The sequence below is a fragment of the Pongo pygmaeus genome, chromosome 23 (genome assembly GCF_028885625.2).
Source record: "Pongo pygmaeus isolate AG05252 chromosome 23, NHGRI_mPonPyg2-v2.0_pri, whole genome shotgun sequence".
In the NCBI taxonomy this organism is placed as follows: Eukaryota; Metazoa; Chordata; class Mammalia; order Primates; family Hominidae; genus Pongo; species Pongo pygmaeus.
The window spans coordinates 34107717-34130368 of record NC_085931.1 but is presented as its reverse complement, the minus strand read 5'-3'; the positions used below and the strand labels follow the sequence as shown (position 1 = coordinate 34130368).

At 55.4% G+C, this 22652-nt stretch overlaps 1 protein-coding gene across 12 annotated transcripts in view; it reads left to right on the top strand.

The window, feature by feature from the left end:
* The window catches only part of GGT1 (gamma-glutamyltransferase 1), a 43314-nt gene extending 27631 nt beyond the window's left edge, over nt 1-15683 (top strand). For 9 of the 12 annotated variants that reach the window (XM_054469265.2, XM_054469267.2, XM_063662862.1 and 6 more), the window contains 10 exons: nt 1939-2069; nt 2204-2290; nt 7452-7644; nt 8037-8194; nt 10244-10393; nt 10918-11054; nt 14109-14296; nt 14529-14656; nt 14758-15065; nt 15370-15683. In XM_054469265.2, the coding sequence (XP_054325240.2) occupies nt 1939-2069; nt 2204-2290; nt 7452-7644; nt 8037-8194; nt 10244-10393; nt 10918-11054; nt 14109-14296; nt 14529-14656; nt 14758-15065; nt 15370-15516 (1627 nt within the window). In that variant the 3' untranslated portion in view covers nt 15517-15683. Of the gene's footprint in view, nt 1-1938; nt 2070-2203; nt 2291-7451; nt 7645-8036; nt 8195-10243; nt 10394-10917; nt 11055-14086; nt 14297-14528; nt 14657-14757; nt 15066-15369 lie in introns of those variants that run through there. The other 3 variants (XM_054469275.2, XM_054469276.2, XM_054469277.2) reach the window with 2 other exon arrangements.
* The last annotated feature ends 6969 nt before the right edge of the window (nt 15684-22652 follow it).

Genomic DNA, 22652 nt, shown 5'->3' with positions numbered 1-22652 from the left:
GGGCTTATTCTTTTTTTAAGTTGGAGTCTTACTCTGTCACCCGGGCTGGAGTGTAGGGGAGTGATCATAGCCCACTGCAGCCTCAAACTCTTGGGTTTAAGTGAGCCTCCTACCTCAGCTTCCTAAAGTGCTGGGATTACAGGTGTGAGCCATGGTGCCTGGCCTCTACTGTTTTATTCTATTTTAGACTCTTATCTCATGTTATATACAAAGATCAGTTCTCTCCTAAAGACTTAAACAGAAAAAATATTATGTTTTTGATATTTTGAGACCGGGTCTTGTTCTGTCACCCAGGCTGGAGTGCAGTGGCATGATCATAGCTCACTGCAGCCTTGAACTCTTGGGCTTAAGCGATCCTCCCACCTTAGCCCCCTGAGTAGCTAGGACTCCAGGCGTGCATCACACCTGACTAATTAAAAAAGACTGTTTTGTAGAGATGGTCTCACTCTATTGCCCAGGCTGGTCTTGAACTCCTGGCCTCAAGTGATCCTCCACCTTGGCCTCCCAAAGTGCTGAGATTACAGGTGTAAGCCACCATCTCTAGCCAGGAAAAACATAATTATTAATAAAGTATAGCAATTTCCCTTTTTGTCCCAATTATAAAAGTCATGTACATTTGTTTGCTTGATAAAGAGGAAACTGTCTGGGCAAGGTGGTCCACACCTGTAATCTCAGCACTTTGGGAGGTTGAGGCGGGCAGACCACCCGAGGTCAGGAGTTCGAGACCAGCCTGGCTAACATGGTGCACTCTGTCCCTGCTAAAAATATAAAAAGTTAGACAGGCATGGTGGTGTGCGCCTGTAATCCCAGCTACTCAGAAGGCTGAGGCAGGAGAATCGCTTGAACCCAGGAGGCAGAGGTTGCAGTGAGCTAAGATCATGCCACTGCACTCCAGCCTGGGCAACTGAGTGAAACTCCGTCTCAGAAAAAAAAAAAAAAAAAAGAAAAGCAAAAGAGGAAACTGTAATCCCAGCACTTTGGGAGGTTGAGGCGATAGGATTGCTTTAGACCATGAGTTCGAGACCAGCCTGGGCAACATAGAAAGACCCTATCTCTACAAAAAAGACAAAAAATTGCCAAGTGTGGTGGTTCTTACCTGTAGTCCCAGCTACTCGGAGACCGAAGTGGGAGGATTGCTTGAGCCCAGGAGGTCAAAGCTGCATTGAGCCAAGACTGTGCCACTGCACTTCATCCTGGGTGACAAAGTGAGACCCTGTCTCATAAAACAAAGGCTGGATGCAGTGGCTCATGCCTGTAATACCAGCACTTTGGGAGGCCAAGGTGGGTGGATTACTTGAGCACAGGAGTTCTCGACCAGCCTGGGCAACATGATGAAACCCCATCTCTACAAAACACACAAACAAACAAAATTGGCCGGGCGTGGTGGCATGTGCCCATAGTCCCAGCTACTTGGGAGGCTGAGATGGGAGGGTCAATTGAGCCCAGGAGATTGAGGCTGCAGTGATCTGTGATCACATCACTGCACTTCAGCCTGAGCAACAAAGAGAAACTCTGTCTCAAGAAAAAAAAAAAAAAAAAAAAGGCCAAGGTGGGCGGATCATGAGGTCAAGAGATAGAGACCATCCTGGCCAACATGGTGAAACCCCGTCTGTACTAAAAATACAAAAATTAGCTGGGCGTGGTGGCATGCACCTGTAGTCCCAGCTACTTGGGAGGCTGAGGCAGGAGAATGGCTTGAACCCGGGAGGCAGAGGTTGCAGTGAGCTGAGATCGTGCCACTGTACTCCAGCCTGGCAATACAACAAGACTCCATCTCAAAAAAAAAAAAAAAAAGAAAGAAAGAAACTAAAAACAAAAACCCCAAAACTCGAATGGACTTCTCTTCCATCCTCCTTTGGGCAGGTGGGCAGCAGGGTGTGTATGCAGGGCCAGGATGGAAGCCTGCAGATTCTCATGCCTTTATGTGCCACATGGCAGGGACGCACTGCAGGACGGTGGCTCTGCGGTGGATGCAGCCATTGCAGCCCTGTTGTGTGTGGGGCTCATGAATGCCCACAGCATGGGCATCGGGGGTGGCCTCTTCCTCACCATCTACAACAGCGCCACACGTGAGTGCCTCGGGAGAGGTGAGGGAGAGGGGCAGGGGGTGTGGGTTGGACCAAGGCACAGCTGGGTGGTCCCTGGGCTCATGCGGCGTAAAGGGTTTGGGTGGGTCTGCCTGCCTACCTGCTCCTCCTTCTAGGAAAAGCTGAGGTCATCAACGCCCGCGAGGTGGCCCCCAGGCTGGCCTTTGCCAGCATGTTCAACAGCTCGGAGCAGTCCCAGAAGGGTAAGCCATGCTGCAACCTTGGGGCATGGGTGCAGAGCCAGCTGGGCCACTGGGAAGGGGCCTTGCCCACAGGAGCCTGCTCCCGTCAGGGTTCAGGGGCAGTTCTAGCACCCCCCCATCCCTTCCTGGCCCCACAGCACCCTCCCACAATGAGTGGTCAGGTCCATCATCACCAGGGTAAAGGGCCGGGAGCTTCTGCTGTTTCTGCTAAGGCCTCTGGGGCCACCCTCTGCAGCACATGGAGAAAATAATTATTATGCTAGCAGCCCTCATGGACCAGGGCTCACTGGGGCCCATGCTCTGCTCTGTGCTTTTCATCCATGAGCCCCTCACACCCCTCCCTGCTCCTTTGGGGTAGGGGATGCTGTGTGGATTCCCATTTTACAGGGTGGGGATGCTGAGACCCAGAGAGGTCATGCAAATCAGCTGACGTCACACAGCTGGGAGGTGGTGAAGCTAAAATTGAACCCAGGCTGTCTATATCCTGCCTTTTCAACAGGCATCCCATTCACTCATTTGTTCATTTGTGGGAATGGCACTCTAGAGTGTGAGGTGGAGTCTCTCTTTTCTAATCTGGTCTTAAGTGGAGAGGAGGCCCCCAAATTCCCCAGGTACCTGAGGGGAAGCCACTGTCCATCCAGGAAGCCACTGTCCGTCCTCAAAGGAGGCACAATAGATTGTGAGATAAAAGTTGGAGGATGGGAGGGTCTCAACAGCTCACGCCTGTAATCCTAACACTTTAGGAGGCGAAGTCAGGAGGACCTCATGAGCCCAGGAGTTTCAGACCTGCCTAGGCAACATAGCAAGACTCCATCTCTACAAAAAATGGAAAAAAAAATTAGCTAGGTGTGGTGGTGTGTGCCTATAGTCCCAGCTACTCGGGAGGCTGAGGTGGGAGGATCACTTGAGCCCAGGAGGTTGAGGCTGCAGTTAGCCATGATTGTACCACTGCACTCTAGCTTGGGCAACAAAGCAAGACCCTGTCAAAAAAAAAAAGGCTGGGCCTTTTTTTCACAGGCTCATGCCTGTAATCCCAACACTTTGGGAGGCTGAGGCAGGTGGATCACCTAGGTCAGGAGTTCAAGACCAGCCTGGCCAACATAGTGAAACCCTTTCTCTACTAAAAGTACAATAATTAGCCGGGCGTGGTGGCACAGGCCTGTAATCCCAGCTACTCAGGAGGCTAAGGCAGGAGAATCGCTTGAACCCAGGAGGTGGAGATTGCAGTGAGCCGAGATCATGCCACTGCACTCCAGCCTGGGCAACAAGAACGAAGCTCCATCTCAAAAAAAAAAAAAAAGTTGGAGGATGGAGGGGCAGGACACACTCACCATATTAAGTCTTAGACCTCAGGTGGGGGTCCTGGGTGGTGCCCTTTGGAATCTTCTGCAACATACTCAATCTTTGATTCTTTTTTCTTTTTTTTTTTGAGATGGAGTCTTGCTCTGTCGCCCAGGCTGGAGTGCAGTGGCACAATCTCGGCTCACTGCAAGCTCCGCCTCCCGAGTTCATGCCATTCTCCTGCCTCAGTCTCGTGAGTAGCTGGGACTACAGGTGCCTGCCACCACGCCCGGCTAATTTTTTGTATTTTTTAGTAGAGACAGGTTTTCACTGTGTTGCCCAGGCTGGTCTCAAACTCCTGACTTCGTGATCCACCTGCCTCAGCCTCCCAAAGTGCTGGAATTACAGGTGTGAGCCACTGTGCCTGACCAATCTTTCGTTTTTTTTTAATACTCATTGAGAAACTCAGCATCTGTAGACATGAAGTTGCTCAGGGTAAGAGAATGCGGGAATCATAGGCTTGGCACCTTGTGGACGCTAGGAATCATTTCTTTAACTAGAATGTATTGAGCATCTCTTAAAGAATCAGGTGTTGTTCCTGAAGCTGGGGTGAAAAACAAAGACGGTAGATGAAATCTGTGACATTCCAGGTGGGAGGAGAAACTAGGCAGGTGCAGGTGTGCTATGGGCTGTGGAAAAACAGATCTGGAGGGCCTCAAAATCTGGGACTATATGGAGGGTGACCTAGTCAGGGAAGGGGACATCTGAGCAAAGACCCAGATGCAGAGATGGGGTCAGGGGAGCTATCTCCTGGTCTGCTATCCAGGTGTGATGAGCAGAGACAGAGCCCTGCGGGGAGCTGGGGAGGCTGCAGCAAGTGACCTGAGGGGAGCGGCCCAGGTCGTGTGGGATCTGTTAGGTCATGGTGAAGCCTCTGCTTCTTGTCTGAGGGAAGTGGGGGCTTGTGGAGTGTGTGAGTGGAAGGGGATGGATCTGGCCAATGGACCCCTTGGGTTGCTGTGTAAGGGGCAGGGAGCATGTGGGGACCTGTCCGGAGGTCACTGCAATAATTCATGGAGAGGGTGCTGGGAAGTGGCTGATGCTGGAAGTGGAGTCTGCAGATTTGAGGATGGGTTGGGTGTGATGCTTGTGTAGGGCATCCCCGAGGACCCCAGATCTTTTGTCTGTACCTGGAAGGAAGGGGTGACCATAATGGAGACAGGCAGGGTTCTCAGGAAGCGGGTTGAGCAGACACTCAGGAGCTTGTTTTTGGGCACGTTGAAGTTTGAGATGCTTTCTTCAAGCAGGCAGGTAGATACTCAGGTCTGGTGATCAGAGGAGCAGTCCAGGCCAGCAGGTCAATTTGGGAGTTGTCAGTGCATAAATGGAGGTTGAAGCTCAGATGTCAAGCAGACCACCAGGAGAGAAAGCAAAGACAGAGGGGAGAGTAGGAGCTAGGATGGCAGGCGGGGGAGACTCGGGTGGAGCCAGATGCTGGGATGCAGGGGTGGCTCTCAGGGATAGTGATGAGCCCAGTAAAGCTGAGAGGGGGCACTGGGTTTGGCAGTGTTGGGGTCACCAGAGAGCTTGGCAAGTGTGGTGGCATGAGAGCCTGATTGGCCTGAGGTCAGGAGAAGATTTTTTTCTGATATTGATACATGATATTTTCTATATTTATGGGTACATGTGAGTGCTTGTTACATGCATAGAGTATATAATGATCAAGGCAGGGTATTTGGGGTCTCCGTCACCTTGAATATTTTTCATTTCTGGGTGTTAGCACCAAAGTAACGACTTTGAAATATACAAAATACTGTTGCTAAGCATCGTCACCCTGGTCTGCTATCAAAGATTAGAACTTCTCCTGTCTTGGCTGGGCACGGTGGCTCACACCTGTCATCCCAGCACCTTGGAAGGCTGAGGTGGGTGGGTGACCTGGGGTCAGGAGTTTGAAACCAGCCTGGCCAACATGGCAAAACCCCATCTCTACTAAAAATACAAAAATTAGCCTGGCGTGCTGGCCTGTGCCTGTAATCCCAGCTACTCGGGAGGCTGAGACAGGAGAATCGCTTGAACCTGGGAGGCGGAGGTTGTAGTGAGCTGAGATCATGCCACTGCACTGCAGTCTGAGAGACAGAGCAAGACTCCATCTCAAAAACAAACAAACAAACAAAACAAAACAAAAAAGAACTTCTGTCTAACTGCAGGGTGAAAGGAATCATGTGCTGGGTGTCAGACCTTCCGGGATGTATGCGCAGCTTCTAGGAATTGAAACCACCAGCTCTTGGAAACTTGTGCCAGGCTTCAGGGTGGGAGAGGCAGTTCTAGAGCCGCAGCTGCCAAGCCAAGCCAAATGGCCCCATCATCTCTGGCAAGAGCAGGAGAGTACCTGGGGGCAGAGGCCATAGTTGTACCTTTCTGGGGAAAGGGTCAGTGTCTGTAGTGTCCCTATGGACAGTGGGGCTCAGTGGGGGAAGCAGGCCCAGGGGTCTGTTTCCAATGACCTCCTCGAAAGTCAGAACTGGAAGGCAAAACCCCTTATAGGCTGGGTGCACCTGTAATCCCAGCATGTTGGGAGGCTGAGGTGGGAGGATTGCTTGAGGCCAGAGTTTGAGACCAGTCTTGGCAATGTAGCAAGACCCCTGTCTCTGCAAAAAATAAAAATAAAACATTAGGCTGGGAGTGGTGGCTCACGCCTGTAATCCCAGAACTCTGAGAGGCTGAGGAGGATGGATCACCTGATGTTAGGAGTTCAAGACCAGCCTGACCAACCTGGTGAAACCCCGTCTCTACTAAAAATACAAAAATTAGCAAGGCATGGTGGTGCATGCCTGTAATCCCAGCTACTTGGGAGGCTGAGGCAGGAGGATTGCTTGAACTCGGGAGGTGGAGGTTGGAGTGAGCCAAGATTGTGCCATTGCACTCCAGCCTGGGCAACAAGAGTGAAACTCCATCTCAAAAAAAAAAAAAAAAAAAAGCCACGTGTAGTGGGGTATGTCTGTAGTCTCAGCTACTTCAGAGGCTGAGGTGGGAGGATCGCTTGAGCCTGGGAAGCCAAGGCTGCAGTGAGCCGTGATTGCACCACTGCACTCCAGCTGGGGCAACAGAGTGAGACCCTGTCTCAAAACAGACAAACAAAAACCCTTCTGGTTGGATGGAGAAACTGAGGCTGGGAGAGGGGACAGGACGGAGGTTAAGGCTCAGTCTTGCCTCTCTGGGGCAGTAGAAAAGAGGAAGGGAGCCCTTTCTTGGGGCTGGCTTGGTCTTGAAGGTGGCCTGTGCTTGACCTGGGTCAGGGTGGGACCTGCTCTTGCTTTGGCACATTCTGGTGGAGCCCATGAGTCTTACAGGATAAGGCCTTGTGGTCAGCGAGATGGGAGGGGGTCTGGCCTGGCACAGGATTTTAGACATGCAGGCACCTGCACAGACAGACACCTCATCCTGGGACAGCAAAACCCAGCCGCATACTACTGCTTCCCCTCCTGTGCCCTCCTCAGACATCCCTGGTCCATGTACACTCCTACCTGCTGAGCCCCTCCTAAAAAAAAAATTAAACATCCCCTCCTAAAAAAAAAAAAAAAATTAAAATTAAAAAATAAATAAAAAAATAAAAATCCCCTTCTGCTGGGTGTGGTTGTTCACGCCTGTAATCTCAGCTACTCAGGAGGCTGAGGTGGGAGGATTGCTTGAATCCAGGAGTTCGAGATCAGGCTGGGCAAGATGGCAAGACCCCATCTCAAAAAAGAAAAAAAAAAATCTTTCCTCCTAAGCCTCATTGCCCCACCTGTAAAATGAGTCAAGGAATGTGCTTCGGATACTGCCTGCGAGAGATTCCAATGTCGCCCACTCAGGGTCGCTAACTGTGGCTCTCTTTCCCCAGGGGGGCTGTCAGTGGCAGTGCCTGGGGAGATCCGAGGCTATGAGCTGGCACACCAGCGGCATGGGCGGCTGCCCTGGGCTCGCCTCTTCCAGCCTAGCATCCAGCTGGCCCGCCAGGGCTTCCCCGTGGGCAAGGGCTTGGCGGCAGCCCTGGAAAACAAGCGGACTGTCATTGAGCAGCAACCTGTCTTGTGGTATGTCTGTGGGTGCAGCCCCCTGACATAGGCAGGGCAGGCACAGCCCAAGGACCTTGCAGGCTGTACCAGCAGTGGAGCGGCCCTCTGCCTTCAGGACCCTGTGCTGATAATGGGATGAGGAGATACAGACCCTCCCTACCACGTGTGGGGACACATTCTGAGCGTGGGGTCCCAGTGGCCACTGTGGCTGGCCATGTGTCCTGAGTGGCAAGGGACACTAGGAGGCTCCCGGAAGGGACACTAGGAGGACAAGCGCTGAGTGACGGGGCCACCCACCTGTGACAGGCGCTGCCCCTGCTTTATGCTGGTCTCTTATGTGGGCAGGTGTTGGGGGTGGTCTAGCTGAGTCCACCCCACCTGCTGCCTCATGTGAGCCCCCTCTGCGCCAGTGAGGTGTTCTGCCAGGACGGAAAGGTGCTTCGGGAGGGGGAGAGACTGACCCTGCCACGGCTGGCTGACACCTACGAGACGCTGGCCATCGAGGGTGCCCAGGCCTTCTACAACGGCAGCCTCACGGCCCAGATTGTGAAGGACATCCAGGCAGCCGGTGAGTGGGTAACCTCAGGGGCCTGCGTGAGGAACTCTGCAGTGGAAACCCTGAGCTGTGGCCCAGAGCCATGGGGTCCTCCTGTCCTGCCTGAGCCTGCAGGAAGTTCCTGGTGGAGGAGGGTCAGTGACTGGCCATGTGGGTCCACAGCTCCTGCTTATATCAAAACCGAGAGAGGCCATGCAGTCCAGGAGAGCAAGTCCCTGGTGGGGTAAATGCAGGTGTAGGCAAGAGCCAGGGCTAGGGAAGCACTAGAATACAGCCTGAAGATCCAGGAGGACTTCTTGGAGGAGGTGGCGGCTGGGCTGCAGATAACTTTGTTAGGCAGAGAGAGGAAGGGATTCCTAGCAGAGGAACAGCTGGGCTACGGCCCAGGTAGAGGGAGGGGGCTTTGATTCACCAAGAGGGTTACAAGGGATGAGGGTCGCCTTGAGGAGAGGCATGGGGAAGGGGATTTGTGGGGCAGGGGCCCGGAGCTTGGCTGTGGCTTTCTTCAGGTAATTTTTGTCACTGTTTCATGGAGGAGGGTGATCAGCGTGTTGACCTTTACCACTGAGGCTGGAAATTGGCATGCCAATACCCTGTCTGTCTGGAGCTGACTCCAAGAGAATTAAGAGCCTCCCTCCCTCCCTCTATCCACTCATCATGAAGAGAAGAGGCCAGGCGGCAGGGACACCGGCAGGAATTCTCCACTTAGAAAAGGCCCTCTGAGCCAGGCACGGTGGCTCACGTCTGTAATCCCAGCACTTTGGGAGGCCGAGGCGGGTGGACCACCTGAGGTCAGGAGTTCAAGACCAGCCTGGCCAACATGGTGAAACCCTGTCTCTACTAAAAATACAACATTAGTCAGGCATGGTGGGTTGTGCCTGTAATCCCAGCTACTTGGGAGGCTGTGGCAGGAGAATCGCTAGAACCTGGGAGGCTGAGGTTGCAGTGAGCTGAGATTGCACCACTGCACTCCACAGAGTGAGACTCCATCTCAAAAAAAAAAAGAAAAGGCCCTCTGAGGCCAAGCTTGGTGTCTCATGCCAGTAATCCCAACACTTTGGGAGGCTGAGGTAGAAGTTGAGGTCAGGAGGTCCAGGACAAGCCTGGGCAACATAGTGAGTCTACAAAAAAAATATTGAGAATCTACATAAATATAGTGGGGGTGGGGGTGGGGAACAAGAAAACATAAAAAATTCAAAGCATAGTGAAAAGAAATATAGCAAAACCTGGCCGGGCTTGGTGGCTCACACCTGTAATCCCAGCACTTTTGGAGGCCGAGGCGGGTGGATCACGAGGTCAGGAGATGGAGAACATTCTGGTTAACACGGTGAAACCTGTCTCTACTAAAAATACAAAAAAATTAGCAAGGTGTGGTGGCAGGTGCCTGCAGTCCCAGCTACTCGGGAAGCTGAGGCAGGAGAATGGCGTGAACCTGGGAGGCGGAGCTTGCAGTGAGCCCATATCGCGCCACTGCACTCCAGCCTGGGCAATAGAGGGAGACTCCATCTCAGAAAAAAAAAAAAAAAAACAAAAAACAGAAATATAGCAAAACCCAACAAAAAAATTAAAATTTGTTGGGTGTAGTTATGCCTTTAGTCTCAGCTACTGGGGAGGGTCTGCTGGAGGATCACTTGAGCCCAGGAGTTCAAGGCTGTGATTAAGCCACTGCACTCCACCCTGGGTGACAGAGCAAGATCCTATCTCTAAAAAAAAAAAAAAAAAGAAAACACTCTCTGGCCACAGATGAGAGAAGGCAGACAGGAAGCCAGTAAGCCAAGCGGGCAGAGGGCAGGTGGCCCCGGCCTGGCTGTGGGGTGGTGAGCAGTGTCAGGGAAACAGGAGTTCAGGAGGGGGTGAGATTCCCAAGGAGGTGAGGTTGCCCCTCCCAGGGCACAGTCCCACCCCTCCAGTAGTGCACTCTGTCCTCGCTGGTAGGTACAGGCTTTTCCCCACCACCGTAGTGCAGCCCTGCCTGCCCCCAACACCACTGCTGCAGCTCCGTCCTCCACGCGATGGTGCAGCCCCATCCCAGCGCCCATTCGAGCTGCTGTCCCATTGCAGGGGGCATTGTGACAGCTGAGGATCTGAACAACTACCGTGCTGAGCTGATCGAGCACCCGCTGAACATCAGCCTGGGAGACGCGGTGCTGTACATGCCCAGTGCGCCGCTCAGTGGGCCCGTGCTGGCCCTCATCCTCAACATCCTCAAAGGTGAGTGGTCGCACCACAGCCGTGTGGTAGGACCCATGACACTGCCTCTCTCTCCCCACGCCCCACCCCTGCTGCATCTCTGCACGCCCCCCATGCCACGTCTTTCCATCACTGAGCTCCGGAGGAAGTGTCCCTGCGTCACAGCTCACCATGTCCTGAAGGAGGCAGTGCAGAGCGACAGGGCTGAAGCGGGCAATGCTCAAGGGTTGGAGGAGGAACAGGAGTCATCAGGAGGGAGAGAGGTGCAGGAGCTCAGGGCTGCAGGGCCTGGTCCAGAGGGTACCCTGGTCCAGTGGGTGACCCTGCCACTTGGTCATGCATGGCCAGAGCTGATGTGTGACGTGAGGTCCAGGCTCGGGAGCCCTCACCTTACTTCACTCTCACCACAGCCTTCTGAAGCAGCTGCTGCTATTGGTTATTAAACGCTCCTTGAGGTGGGCAAAGTGGCTCAGGCAGGTGTTAACCCTCTGAGCTCCTCAGAGCCTCTGGGGCTCAGCAACGTGCACCTGGCTCTGATCAACCAGGGTACAACTTCTCCCGGGAGAGCGTGGAGACCCCTGAGCAGAAGGGCCTGACATACCACCGCATTGTAGAGGCTTTCCGGTTTGCCTACGCCAAGAGGACCCTGCTTGGGGACCCCAAGTTTGTGGATGTGACTGAGGTAAGGGGCAGGGGCTGGCCCACTGTGGGTGTGGGGCCTGCTGCAGAGGTACCAGGTGGGCTCCCCAGGGCGGCTGCAGCCTCACATATGCTTTATGAATCCATTCCTGCCACAAACTTTGATTGCAGGCCTACTGTGTGCTCGGATGGACTGGTGGGTGACCCCCAGTCTTGGCTTCTGCCCCACAGAACTGACAGTGTGGGGAATTAGTGACCACCCTCCTACCTCAGGCCCTTTGCACATGCTGTGGTTCTCGAGTGCTCAGTGCTGAGATGAGGAATGCATGGGGGCATTGCAGCCCTCGGGCATGGTGAGACGGATGGGTGAAAGGTAGAGGGCCAGGTGAACAGAGACCTCGGCCAACCACTCCTTGTCACTCCAAACTAATGCTTCCCAGATGCCACCCTCAGCCCTGTACCACCTGACCCACTCACTCAGTAGGTGCCCCAGCTCCATGCTGGGTCCCTGTGAGACCCTGTCATATCTCTTCCCGCTGAGGATCCTCACATCCCTCCTTACCTACTCGGTTCCTTGGCATTCCTGGGCGGATCTGCAGACCCCCACACACTGACCAGTGACCTCCCAGGAGGAGCCTCAGCTGCCCGGGTGGTGTCTTCTCTTTCCCCGTGAGCATTCTGCACCTCTGACTCTCGCTGCAGCCAGTGACCTGGTGTCTTGTCTCTCTGAGGGGACAGGGCCACTACAGCGTGTCCCTCTGCCCTCCCTTTTGGCTAAGGCCAGCTCCTTCATCCACTCGCTGGCTCAGGGTGCTGTTCCTACAATGCTCCTTTCTGCCTCTGACCATTTACTTCTTTATCACGGATTATTCCCAAAAGAAAGGCAGCTGTTGTTGCACTAGAAACTTCCATCTGTTGCCTCCTTCTGTCCTTTGCTCCTCTTACAGCAAACATGGCTGGGCTATGTCCTCTCTCCCTTCAGGGTATCCCCTCCCCTGCTCTATCCTCGTGCCACCAGATCGCCATGCCCAGCCTCAGTTTCCCCATCAGGCCCCACTCAGTAGCATCTCACGCAGCTCACCACACTCTCCTCGAGTTTTCATTTTGCAAATTTTCACACCTACAAAAATGTAAAAAAAACCCAAAACTGCCCAAGCGTCAATGTTCCCTTTCCCTGGAGTCTGCAATGTGGACGTTTCTGCCGGATTTCCTAACTCTCTCCGTCTCCACCCACGTCTATTGGGATTCATGTTTTTCTGAGGGATTCCACAGTAGGTTACTGATGTCACACCTCAGGGTGTGTCTCAAAAGTGAGACTTGAACATAGCACAGCAGGATGTCGGGGTGACACAACCTGCTGTCCCTTCTCTTTACCTACAGTAGGCTCCCTTGGCTGTTTTGTTTTTGTTGTGTTTTTGTTTGGACACAGAGTCTGTGTCATCCAGGTTGGAGTGCGGTGGTGTGATCTTGGCTCACTGCAGCCTCAACCTCCAGGGCTCAAGCAATCCTCCCATTTCAGCCCCCTGAGCAGCTGGGACCAGAGGCATGTGCTACCAAACCTGGATAATTTTTTGTATTTTTTTTAGAGACAGGGTCTTGCCATGACTGGTCTTGCCCAGACTGGTCTCAAACTCCTGGGATCAAACTATCCTCCCACCTCAGCCTCCCAAAGCGCTGGGATTACAGGTGTGTTTTTTTTTTTTTTTTTGAGATGGAGTCTCGCTCTGTCGCCCAGGCTGGAGTGCAGTGGCGCGAGATCGGCTCACTGCAAGCTCCGCCTCCCAGGTTCATGCCATTCTCCTGCCTCAGACCCCAAAGTAGCTGGGACTACTGGCGCCCACCACCGTGCCCAGCTAATTTTTTGTATTTTTAGTGGAGACGGGGTTTCACCGTGATCTCGATCTCCTGACCTCGTGATCCACCCGCCTCGGCCTCCCAAAGTGCTGGGATTACAGGCGTGAGCCACTGAGCCCGGCGTTGAAACTCTCTTGAGGCATTTTCTTCGGCCTTCGGGTCCATCCTCTCTGTCTCCTCCTCAACCTCCTCATCTCCTCCTCGCCACTGCCTTGGGGACCTTGGCCAGGCTCACGGCATCCAGCAGCCACTCAATGTCAATACCTCCATGTTTATCTCTCAGCCCGCCCTTGCCCGTGAACCCATGCTTACTATTATTTTTTTTAATATGTGCACCCATGCTCTTCAGGTCTGATGAAGTATCCAAAATCAAGCTCCTGACCATCCCCAAACCTGCCCTTTCTGCAGGGTTTACCTCCCTGGTCAGCACCATCCTTGATTCTTCTCTTTCTCCCACCCAGGCCATCATCTCTTGCCTGGTTGATACCCACAGTCTCCCCTTTGGGCTTTATCCTTATCCCCGTCATAGCTGCCAGAGGGACCCTGTGAAAACACTCCCCAGCCTGCTCATTCCTCTGCCCTAAGCCTGTACGGCACAGAGCAAAAGCCAGTTGTTATGGGACCTAGGAGGTCCTGTGGGTTGGGCCCCAGCCTGCATCTTCATCCTCTTCTCCCCGCCCACCCCATTCACTCTCTGCCTATCACTCACCAGCCTATACCGCCTGCCTCAGGGCCTTTGCACTGACCATTTAGGTGGCATTCCAGGCTCTTTTCACACGTTGCCTCCTCCGAGAAGCCCTCCCTGACCACTCTGCCCATACCTCATGCCTCTTGATTCCCCTTACCTGGCTTGTGGTTTCAGTACTTTCCCTGTGTGTGCTTGTTTTTCTTGGCATGAGGGCAGGACCTAAGTGTCTGTTCCCTGTTGATTCCCCAGTGCCAGGCATGCAGTGCAAACTCTAGAAATATTTTTTGCATGAAGGAATGAGTGATTGAATGTGGCAAGGGTCTGGAGGCTGAGGACCAGGCAGACAGACATTCAGAGTTGCTGGAACGCGACAGAGACAGGGAGTCAGACTGGTCATGCAAGGTCCTGGGCCTGCCCTTGGGTCCTGGGGAGCCACGGAAGGTTGTGGGTGCCAGAGGGTTGTGGTCAGAGCCACAGTCAGGGGCCTTCTGAGACCTGTGCCCCCTCCCCACCCTCCCTCCCCACCTCCTCAGGCCAGCTCTGGGGTCTCGGCAGGTGGTCCGCAACATGACCTCCGAGTTCTTCGCTGCCCAGCTCCGGGCCCAGATCTCTGACGACACCACTCACCCGATCTCCTACTACAAGCCCGAGTTCTACACGCCAGATGATGGGGGCACTGCTCACCTGTCTGTCATCGCAGAGGACGGCAGTGCTGTGTCTGCCACCAGCACCATCAACCTCTAGTAGGGGCTGCTGGGCCACCTGGGTGGGGCAGGGCCAGGGGCGGGTGGCCCAGGGACTGCCCACTTATCCAGTAAGGTGGCTCCATCACCTCTTTTCCTGGTGGGAAACTGAGGCCCAACCTTGGTAGCTTGTCCTGAGCCTCTCAGTGAGTATGTTTGAGCCTCAGTGGGTGGATAGGGACCAGGCTGGGCCAGGCGAGGTTGGGCGCTGTCTGACCTGGCTGGGCGGTAGCTTTGGCTCTAAGGTCCGCTCCCCGGTCAGCGGGATCCTGTTCAATAATGAAATGGATGACTTCAGCTCTCCCAGCATCACCAACGAGTTTGGGGTACCCCCCTCACCTGCCAATTTCATCCAGCCAGGTATGGGGTAGAGGTCCGGGGATGGGGGACTCGGGTGGAGAGGGGCGGGTGTCCTGGGCAGGCAGCTGACGGGCATCCCTGTCTTCTCCCATCGGCTGCAGGGAAGCAGCCGCTCTCGTCCATGTGCCCAACGATCATGGTGGGCCAGGACGGCCAGGTCCGGATGGTGGTGGGAGCTTCTGGGGGCACGCAGATCACCACGGCCACTGCACTGGTATGTGTCACCCCTTTTCTCCCTGGCCCTGCCCACCCTGCACAGCCCCCAGGCCATGCTGATCACACTCCCATGCCCCAGGCCATCATCTACAACCTCTGGTTCGGCTATGACGTGAAGCGGGCCGTGGAGGAGCCCCGGCTGCACAACCAGCTTCTGCCCAACGTCACGACAGTGGAGAGAAACATTGACCAGGTGGGCCGGGGGTTGGAGAAACTGAGTCACAGTGTGGGGCCCCAGGGCATCCTGGGCTGGAGGCCTGGATCATCACAGAGTGGACAACGGTTGATGTCCTCTCTCTAGTGCCTGGGTCATCTGGAGCCCCTGTACCGTGAGGGCCAAACCCCCTGCTCCAGTGAGACCCAGCAGGCCCCAACCGGCTCTTCCTGATGACCTGGCCCGAAATGGCACCAGCTGGGCTGAGGCCTGTGACCACACAGGTGTGGTTCAGGTGGCACCTGGAGCCCTGCTCAGGCTTCCCCTCTCCTCCCACCCCCAGGCAGTAACTGCAGCCCTGGAGACCCGGCACCATCACACCCAGATCGCGTCCACCTTCATCGCTGTGGTGCAAGCCATCGTCCGCACGGCTGGTGGCTGGGCAGCTGCCTCGGACTCCAGGAAAGGCGGGGAACCTGCTGGCTACTGATTGCTCCAGGCGGACAAGGCTGACAAGCAATCCAGGGTCAAGATACTCACCAGGACCAGGAAGAGGACTTTGGGGGATGGGTTTCCCCTGTGAGCAGCAGAGCAGCACAATAAATGAGGCCACTGTGCCAGGCTCCAGGTGGCCTACCTGGCCTGGCTCCCTACTCTCTGGGCCTCAGTGTATTGTGTGTGAAATGGAGCCATCTGGCTGGGGAGGAACAGAGAGGTGGGATTCGGAGATCTTCACAATGCGGGCACTGGAGCTAGCCTCAGCATCTTCAGCATGGGGAGAGCCAGGCGCGTAGCTGGGGGCCAGGGAAGGTTCACACCAAGCCCTGCCCCTTCCCACCCTGATCCCTCGGACTTTGGGGCCAGGCCCTCCCTTACTGGGGCTGGGCAGTGACACTACCTAGGATCAGCCACCAGGGGGTGCCGCGACCCTGGCGCTTTCTTAGGCAGAGGGTGGCCAGCTGATGCTGGGAACCCCGGGCGCTTTCTCAGACCCTTAGGCGTCCAGCTCACCCTGCTGATGACACGGGAGGTGAAGCTGAGGTCTGAGGAATGGGGACTGGGCAACAGGCTGGAGGAAAACATCTCGGTCAGAGCCACGCCCCTGGGGGGTTTCCAAGTTTAAGCCCGGAGTGAAACCCAAGCTTGTGATCCTCTCCAGAGGGAGGCCTGGTTCTCAGGCAACAGCAAACGGGAAGAGGTCCCCAGATCCCAGGGATCAGGGCTTGGACCAGCCGGGGACGCAGCCCAGAGGGAGTGGGTCCGGAAGGAAACAGCTAGACACAGCAGCCTTCACCATCGGGAGCCCCTGCAGGCCTCCCTTGGGGCCTGCTCCCTCCTCTGTGCACAGTTCCAACACCTGGGGCAGGATTCTGGGAAGGGCTGGTGGAGGTGGGCTGGTTGGGGGCGGTGATCACTGCCCAGCACCTGGATATCACCAGGGGCACTGGGGCCAGGGCCCAGGTGAGGCCAGGTCGGGACTATCCTTCAGGAGCCCCGAAAACCTGGTGATTCCAAAGGGCCCACAGACAAACGGGGTTTTATGCCTGTGGAGTCAAGTACCACCGGGTCTGAGCTCTGGAGGACTGTGTCTCTGGGGCTCCGCAGGGGTGAGATGGAGGTGGGCTCAACTGGTGTACAAGTCACTCCTCAATCCTTATTTTATTTATTTAATTTTTTTAAAAAAAATTTAAACCAATAGAGATGGGGTCTCACTATGTTGACCAGGCTGGTCTTAACTCCTGACTTCAAGCAGTCCCCCCATCTCAGTCTCCCAAAGTGCTAGGATTACAGGGGTGAGCCACTGCACCCAGCCTCAATCCTTATTTTGGCCTGAGAGGAAAGGCCGTGGCCCATTTGCAGGGGAGAAGACTGAGGCTGGAGGGGCAGGCCTTGCTCTGGGTTGCACAGCAGCAAGAGAAGTGGGAGCTGGCCACGAGGCTTCCTCGACCCAACACGCTGGTGGGGTACACCCTGGTTCTCCAGGTCCTATGGGGCTCAGCCCAGGACTACCTCGGGGGGTGGGGGACTTAAATCCTCTCCTTCATTCTCATCGCCCCTTCCCTCATCATTTCCTGAGGAAGGACATTCAGGGACCTGAAGGGGTGGCCTGCCCCTCCACACCTGTGGGTGTTTCTCATCAGGTGGGACAAGAGACTGAGAAAAGAAAGAGACACAGAGACAAAGTATAGAGAAAGAAAAGTGGGCCCAGGGGACCTGCACTCAGCATACGGAGGACCCATGCTGGCACCAGTCTCTGAGTTCCCTAGTATTTATTGATCATTATCTCTACCATCTCGGAGAGGGGGATGTGGCAGGACAATAGGGTAATAGTGGGGAGAGGGTCAGCAGGAAAACATGTGAACAAATGTCTCTGTGTCATAAACAAGGTTAAGAAAAAGGTGCTGTGCTTTGATGTGCATATACATAAACATCTCAATGCCTTAAAGACAGTATTGCCGCCAGCATGTCTCACCTCCAGCCCTAAGGCAGTTTTCTCCTATCTCAGTAGATGGAATATACAATCGGGTTTTACACCGAGACATTCCATTGCCCAGGGATGAGCAGGAGAGAGATGCCTTCCTCTTATCTCAACTGCAAAGAGGTCTTCCTTCCTCTTTTACTAATCCTCCTCAGCACAGACCCTTTACGGGTGTTGGGCTGGGGGACGGTCAGGTCTTTCCCTTCCCACGAGGCCATATTTCAGACTGTCACATGGGGAGAAACCTTGGACAATACCTGGCTTTCCTAGGCAGAGGTCCCTGAGGCCTTCCGCAGTGTTTTGTGTCCCTATTTACTTGAGATTAGGGAGTGGTGATGACTTTTAACAAGCATGCTGCCTTCAAGCATTTGTTTAACAAAGCACATCCTGCACAGCCCTTAATCCATTAAACCTTGAGTCGACGCAGTACATGTTTCTGTGAGCACAGGGTTGGGGCTAGGGTTACAGATTAACAGCATTTCAAGGCAAAAGAATTTTTCTTACTACAGAACAAAATGGAGCCTCTTACGTCTACTTCTTTCTACATAGACACAGTAACAGTCTGATATCTCTTTCTTTTCCCCACAGGGACCTTCCTGGCTGTGCCTCGGGTCAGGACCAGAATGACACCCATTCATTTCCCTGGGCCTTTGCTCGGGCGGTCCCTGCACCCTGGCCTCTGCTTACCAGGATGGTGGGGAGAGGAGGGGGGATGTCCCCCACGCTGCTGTCTCCACTGTTCCTGCTGCCCAGGCCTCTGGGCTTCCAGGACTGCAGCGGGCGGGTGGGTGGGTGGGCTGGCCTGAGCCCAGGAATAAACTTCAGCTCCTGGCTGAGCAATGTCACTGAGGCTTGGGAGTCGGGTGGGGGCGGGAGGAGGCGTCCACAGGCCCCCCACCGCGAGAGGCAGCCGTAGGAACAGCCTGCCTCTAAACAATCACTGCAGCCCAGGCTGACCAGGGGCTCTGGCTGGACATAGGGGCCTGGCAGGCTGTGTGTCCTGTAAGGGCACAGTCTGTCTCTGTGCCTCAGTTTCTCTGCTGCCCAGATGGAGGGGCCCGGACTCCAGGTGCAGACATCTGGAGCAGGCAGTGTTCAGCTGGAGAGGAAGCGGAGAGGACTGTGGGGGCCATGTGGGAAGGATTCCAGCCCATATCACCTGCACCCCTGCTGAGCCTGGTCAACAGAGCCCCTCAGTGGGTCCTCACTCTCCTGGCTGCCCCCCATTAGGCATCCTGAGGCCTGGGGAGAACAGAGCCAGGCCAGTGTCCCCAGAGAGGCTGCGCTGCCAGCACAGTAGTAGCGAATTTGGATTCAGGGAAGCAGACCTGCAGCCAGGGTGGGAAAGAGCTGCAGGCGGGGTGGGGCCCTCACATGGCACAGCCCCCCTCCCTGGAGGTCCATGCTGCATTTCCAGGACAGCAAGTCCCAGGGATGGATGGTGCGGGTACCAAGGGCTAGAGGCATGGTCTGTCTGCATTTCCCACATGGGCGTCTTGTAGTCACCAGCATTTGATGCTATCAAGTCCCCCTGTCCTCTGTGCAGACTGGGAAGCCCTTGGTCACCCTGGGGGGGTTGGGAGACCCAGGCCAGGCTGCAGAAGCATAAGGATTTGAACCCGGGTCCTGAGTGACACCACCTTGTGTCCCCCTCCCTCTATCTATGTTCAGCTCCACCTTGACGCTGACTAGGCTGGGCCATGCAGAGAGGGTTAGGGGACAGAGGTGGGAGCTGGGGAGCGGGGCTCCACTCTGGGAGGGGGGCAGCCTTGCCGGATCCAGGGGAGTTGAGCGGCCCCAGCTCTGCTTTCCCAGAGCTGCCGGGAACCCGGGGAATGGTGTGGAGGTTCTTGGGAGCTCTTCCCCTACCTGGCAACCGCAGCGCAGCAGGCACCAAATTCTGCACATTGCGACAGTGTGACCCTGGGCTCTGGTGGGCGGTAGGTGAGGCCTTGGGACCTACCAGCAGTGAGGGAGTTAATATAGCAGCTGGCTCCTCTAGGCGAGGAAAACTCCCCCCAGACGCTTTGCTGCCTGGCCTCCTGCCAGGAACAAGCAGGAGCTGAAAACTAGGAGTTGAGGCATAAGTTTGGCCACTCTGTGGTGTGCACCTGGGGAGGGCAGCAGCGCGCCACAGCTGCCAGCCACCAGCCATCTGCCTATTCACCTGTCTGCCCATCTGGCAGCCTGCTGTTCAGACCTGTCTGTCTGTCTGCCCATCCATAAGCCCATCTCTGTCCCATTGTCTATCTGACTATCTTTCTCTTACTGTCCTCTCCATCCAGCTATCTGGCCTGTCTGTCGATCCATCCTCATGTCTGTCTGTGGCCCCACCTGTTCATCCATCTGTCCAATTACCTGTGAGTCTACCTCTGCATCTTCTTGTCCATTCCTCTGCTCACCCATCTGTCCCTCCGTCTGCCCACAGGCCTCCCCTCTCCTTCTGGGGCGCAGAGCCATGGCCCAGGACTGCGGAGCCACGGTCGGCCTGGTCCTGCTGGGGCTGGGGCTGGGGCTGGGGCTGGGGCTGGGGCTGGCTGGCATTGTGCTGGCTGTGGTCCTCTCTCGCCACCAGGCCCCCTGTGGCCCCCAGGCCTTTGCCCACGCTGCTGTTGCTGCTGACTCCAAGGACTGCTCAAATGTTGTACAGTAAGTGAGACGTGGGAGGAAGCTGGGTGGCCCTTGGCAGCCAGCCCCTCCTGGAGAAGGCATGTATGTGTGTGAGAGAGTGTGTGTGTGAGCATATGTGTGTGTGTGATTATGTGTGAGTGTGAGTCTGTGTGGGTGTGAGTGTGTATGGGGTGTGAGTGTGTGTGAATGTGTGTGATTGTGTTTGGGTGTGTGTGTATGTGTGAGTGTGTGGGGGGGTGTGAATGTGTGTGATTGTATTTGGGTGTGTGTATGTGTGAGTGCGTGGGGGTGTGTGGGTGTGTGAGAGTATATGTATGAGTGTGTGTGTGGGGTGTGGGTGGGTGTGAATGTGTGATTGTATTTCAGTGTGTAAGGGTGTGTGTGACTGCGAGTGTGTGACTGAGTGTGTGGGTGTGTGGGTGTGTGTAAATGTGTATGACTGTGTGAGTGTATGTATGGGTGTTTGTGGGTGTGTGAGAGTGTGTGAGTGTGAGTATGGGGGGGGTGTGGGTGTGTGTGAATGTGTGTGCTTGTGTGTGAGTGTGCGTGCGTGCGTGTGTGTGTGCACGTGCACTGGCCCAGGAAGCAGGAGCCGTGTGTGTGTGGGCTTCAGCACCTGCAGGGCTTGGGCGCAAGGAAGCAGCCTCAGGGCCCTTGCACAGAACAGGTGGCAGGGTGTGCCCGTGAGGCAGATGGGGACTTGGGGACAATGGTGGTGTGTGAATCCATACCTGGCTCCAGGATTCAGGAGGCCCATTTGCATATCCCAGGTGGGAACAGTCTGGCCCCGCCTGACCCTGCTGGCCGGTGCAGGCCTCTTCAGTAAGGCCAATTCTCCAAGGCTGAGGTCTTCTCCCGGAGTCATAGGTGAAGGAGTTTGGAGGCTCCCTGCGTGGGTACTGGCCTGCTGAGGTACACACAATGCTGCCATAGCCAGTCTGCCCTAACTCCCAGCCTGGGGCCACATCTCGGGTCTCTCAGTCCTGGGGAGCCCGGTACCCCACCCCTCACATCCTCTCTCCCTGAGTCAGGGCCTGGGTCTCGTGAGCTGAGTGACTGATACTTGGTGTCCTGGATGAGGGCGTGATGGAGAGGGGCCACAGCGGGTGTTTCCTGACCCTCTTCCAGGAAGCCCAGCCCAAGGGAGGCCTCCGCTGCTGCCGCTGCAGAGAGGACACATACAGGATGCCCCTTCCTGCCCCCTGCCTCCCACTGGGCCCACAAGAGCCAGGGCAAGCCTCCCCTCCCTGCCAGCCACCTGCTCTGCTCCCAGAAGTTCTGTCTTGTAGGCTGTTGGGAGGATCCCAGTGCTTTGTAAACTAGAGCAAGGGAGGAGTGGCCATTCTCTCTCTTTGTTCATTCATTCACCTTTTCATTCATTCCTTCCTCCCTCCATTCCCCCATCTGTCCATCCTTCCCTGCCCTGATTGCTCATGCCACCCCCAGCCCCTCCTGACCTGGTCCTTTGGTTTCTCCTCAGGGCTTTCTGTCTCCTCCTGCAGGGCTGAGAATGGCAGCTCAGGCGCAAGTGGGGGCTGGGGACTGCTCGGTCTCACCACTGGCTCCCAGGGGATTTGAGGGATTGACGTCAGCTGCCACCCCAGGCTGTGCACCTCCTCTGCTCAGGAGGACATACAGAGATGCGGCACCCACTTAAACTCGAAGTTGCAAAGATGCAAATGAGACTGGGGTCTCAGGCACCAGAGACCACCCGTGGGCACGTGGCTTTTGGGAGTGGGGACCTGCTGCCACAAATCTCTGGGTGGAGTCTGGATCTGCTGGGTCTCCCCGAGTGACTGGGGGTCTCCATAGCGTGCCCTGCTGTGTGCGTGACGGTCACTGGTTGGGTAGGGGACTCTACTCTAAAGCTCCCTCCGCCCGCACTCCCTCGAACTCTCCCTTGGTGAAGAGACAGGATGTGGTTTGCCCCAGTGTTTTGTCAAACAACTCTCTCCACTTCCTGTTTTAAGAAGCTGGGAGTGGAAGAGAGCCTGGGGCTGGTCCCAGCTGCTGCTGCGAAACAGGGGTCACTGGACACTGGGACCCTGGCTGGGCTGACTGGAGGCCTCAGGAAGAGGCCTGCTGCAGCGTCATCCTGGCCAAGATTCCTCCCTGCCGAGGACCCTGGCCACGCTGCCACAGGGTCTGCTGGGGCCACCAGAAACCCATGCTCCTGCCTCCATCTCTCCCCTCTGTGCTCACCTCTCACCAGGAGGCCCTCCCAGAGTTCAGTCTCCTGCTTTTTTTTTTTTTTTTTTTTGAGATGGTGTCTCGCTCTGTCACCAGGCTGCAGTGCAGTGGCCCGATCTCAGCTCACTGCAACCTCTGCCTCCTCGGTTCAAATGATTCTCCTGCCTCAGCCTCCTGAGTAGCTGGGACTACAGGTGCCAACCACCATGCCCAGCTAATTTTTGTATTTTTAGTAGAGATGGGATTTCACCATGTTGGCCAGGATGGTCTCTATCTCTTGACCTCACGATTCGCCCGCCTCGGCCTCCCAAAGTGCTGGCATTACA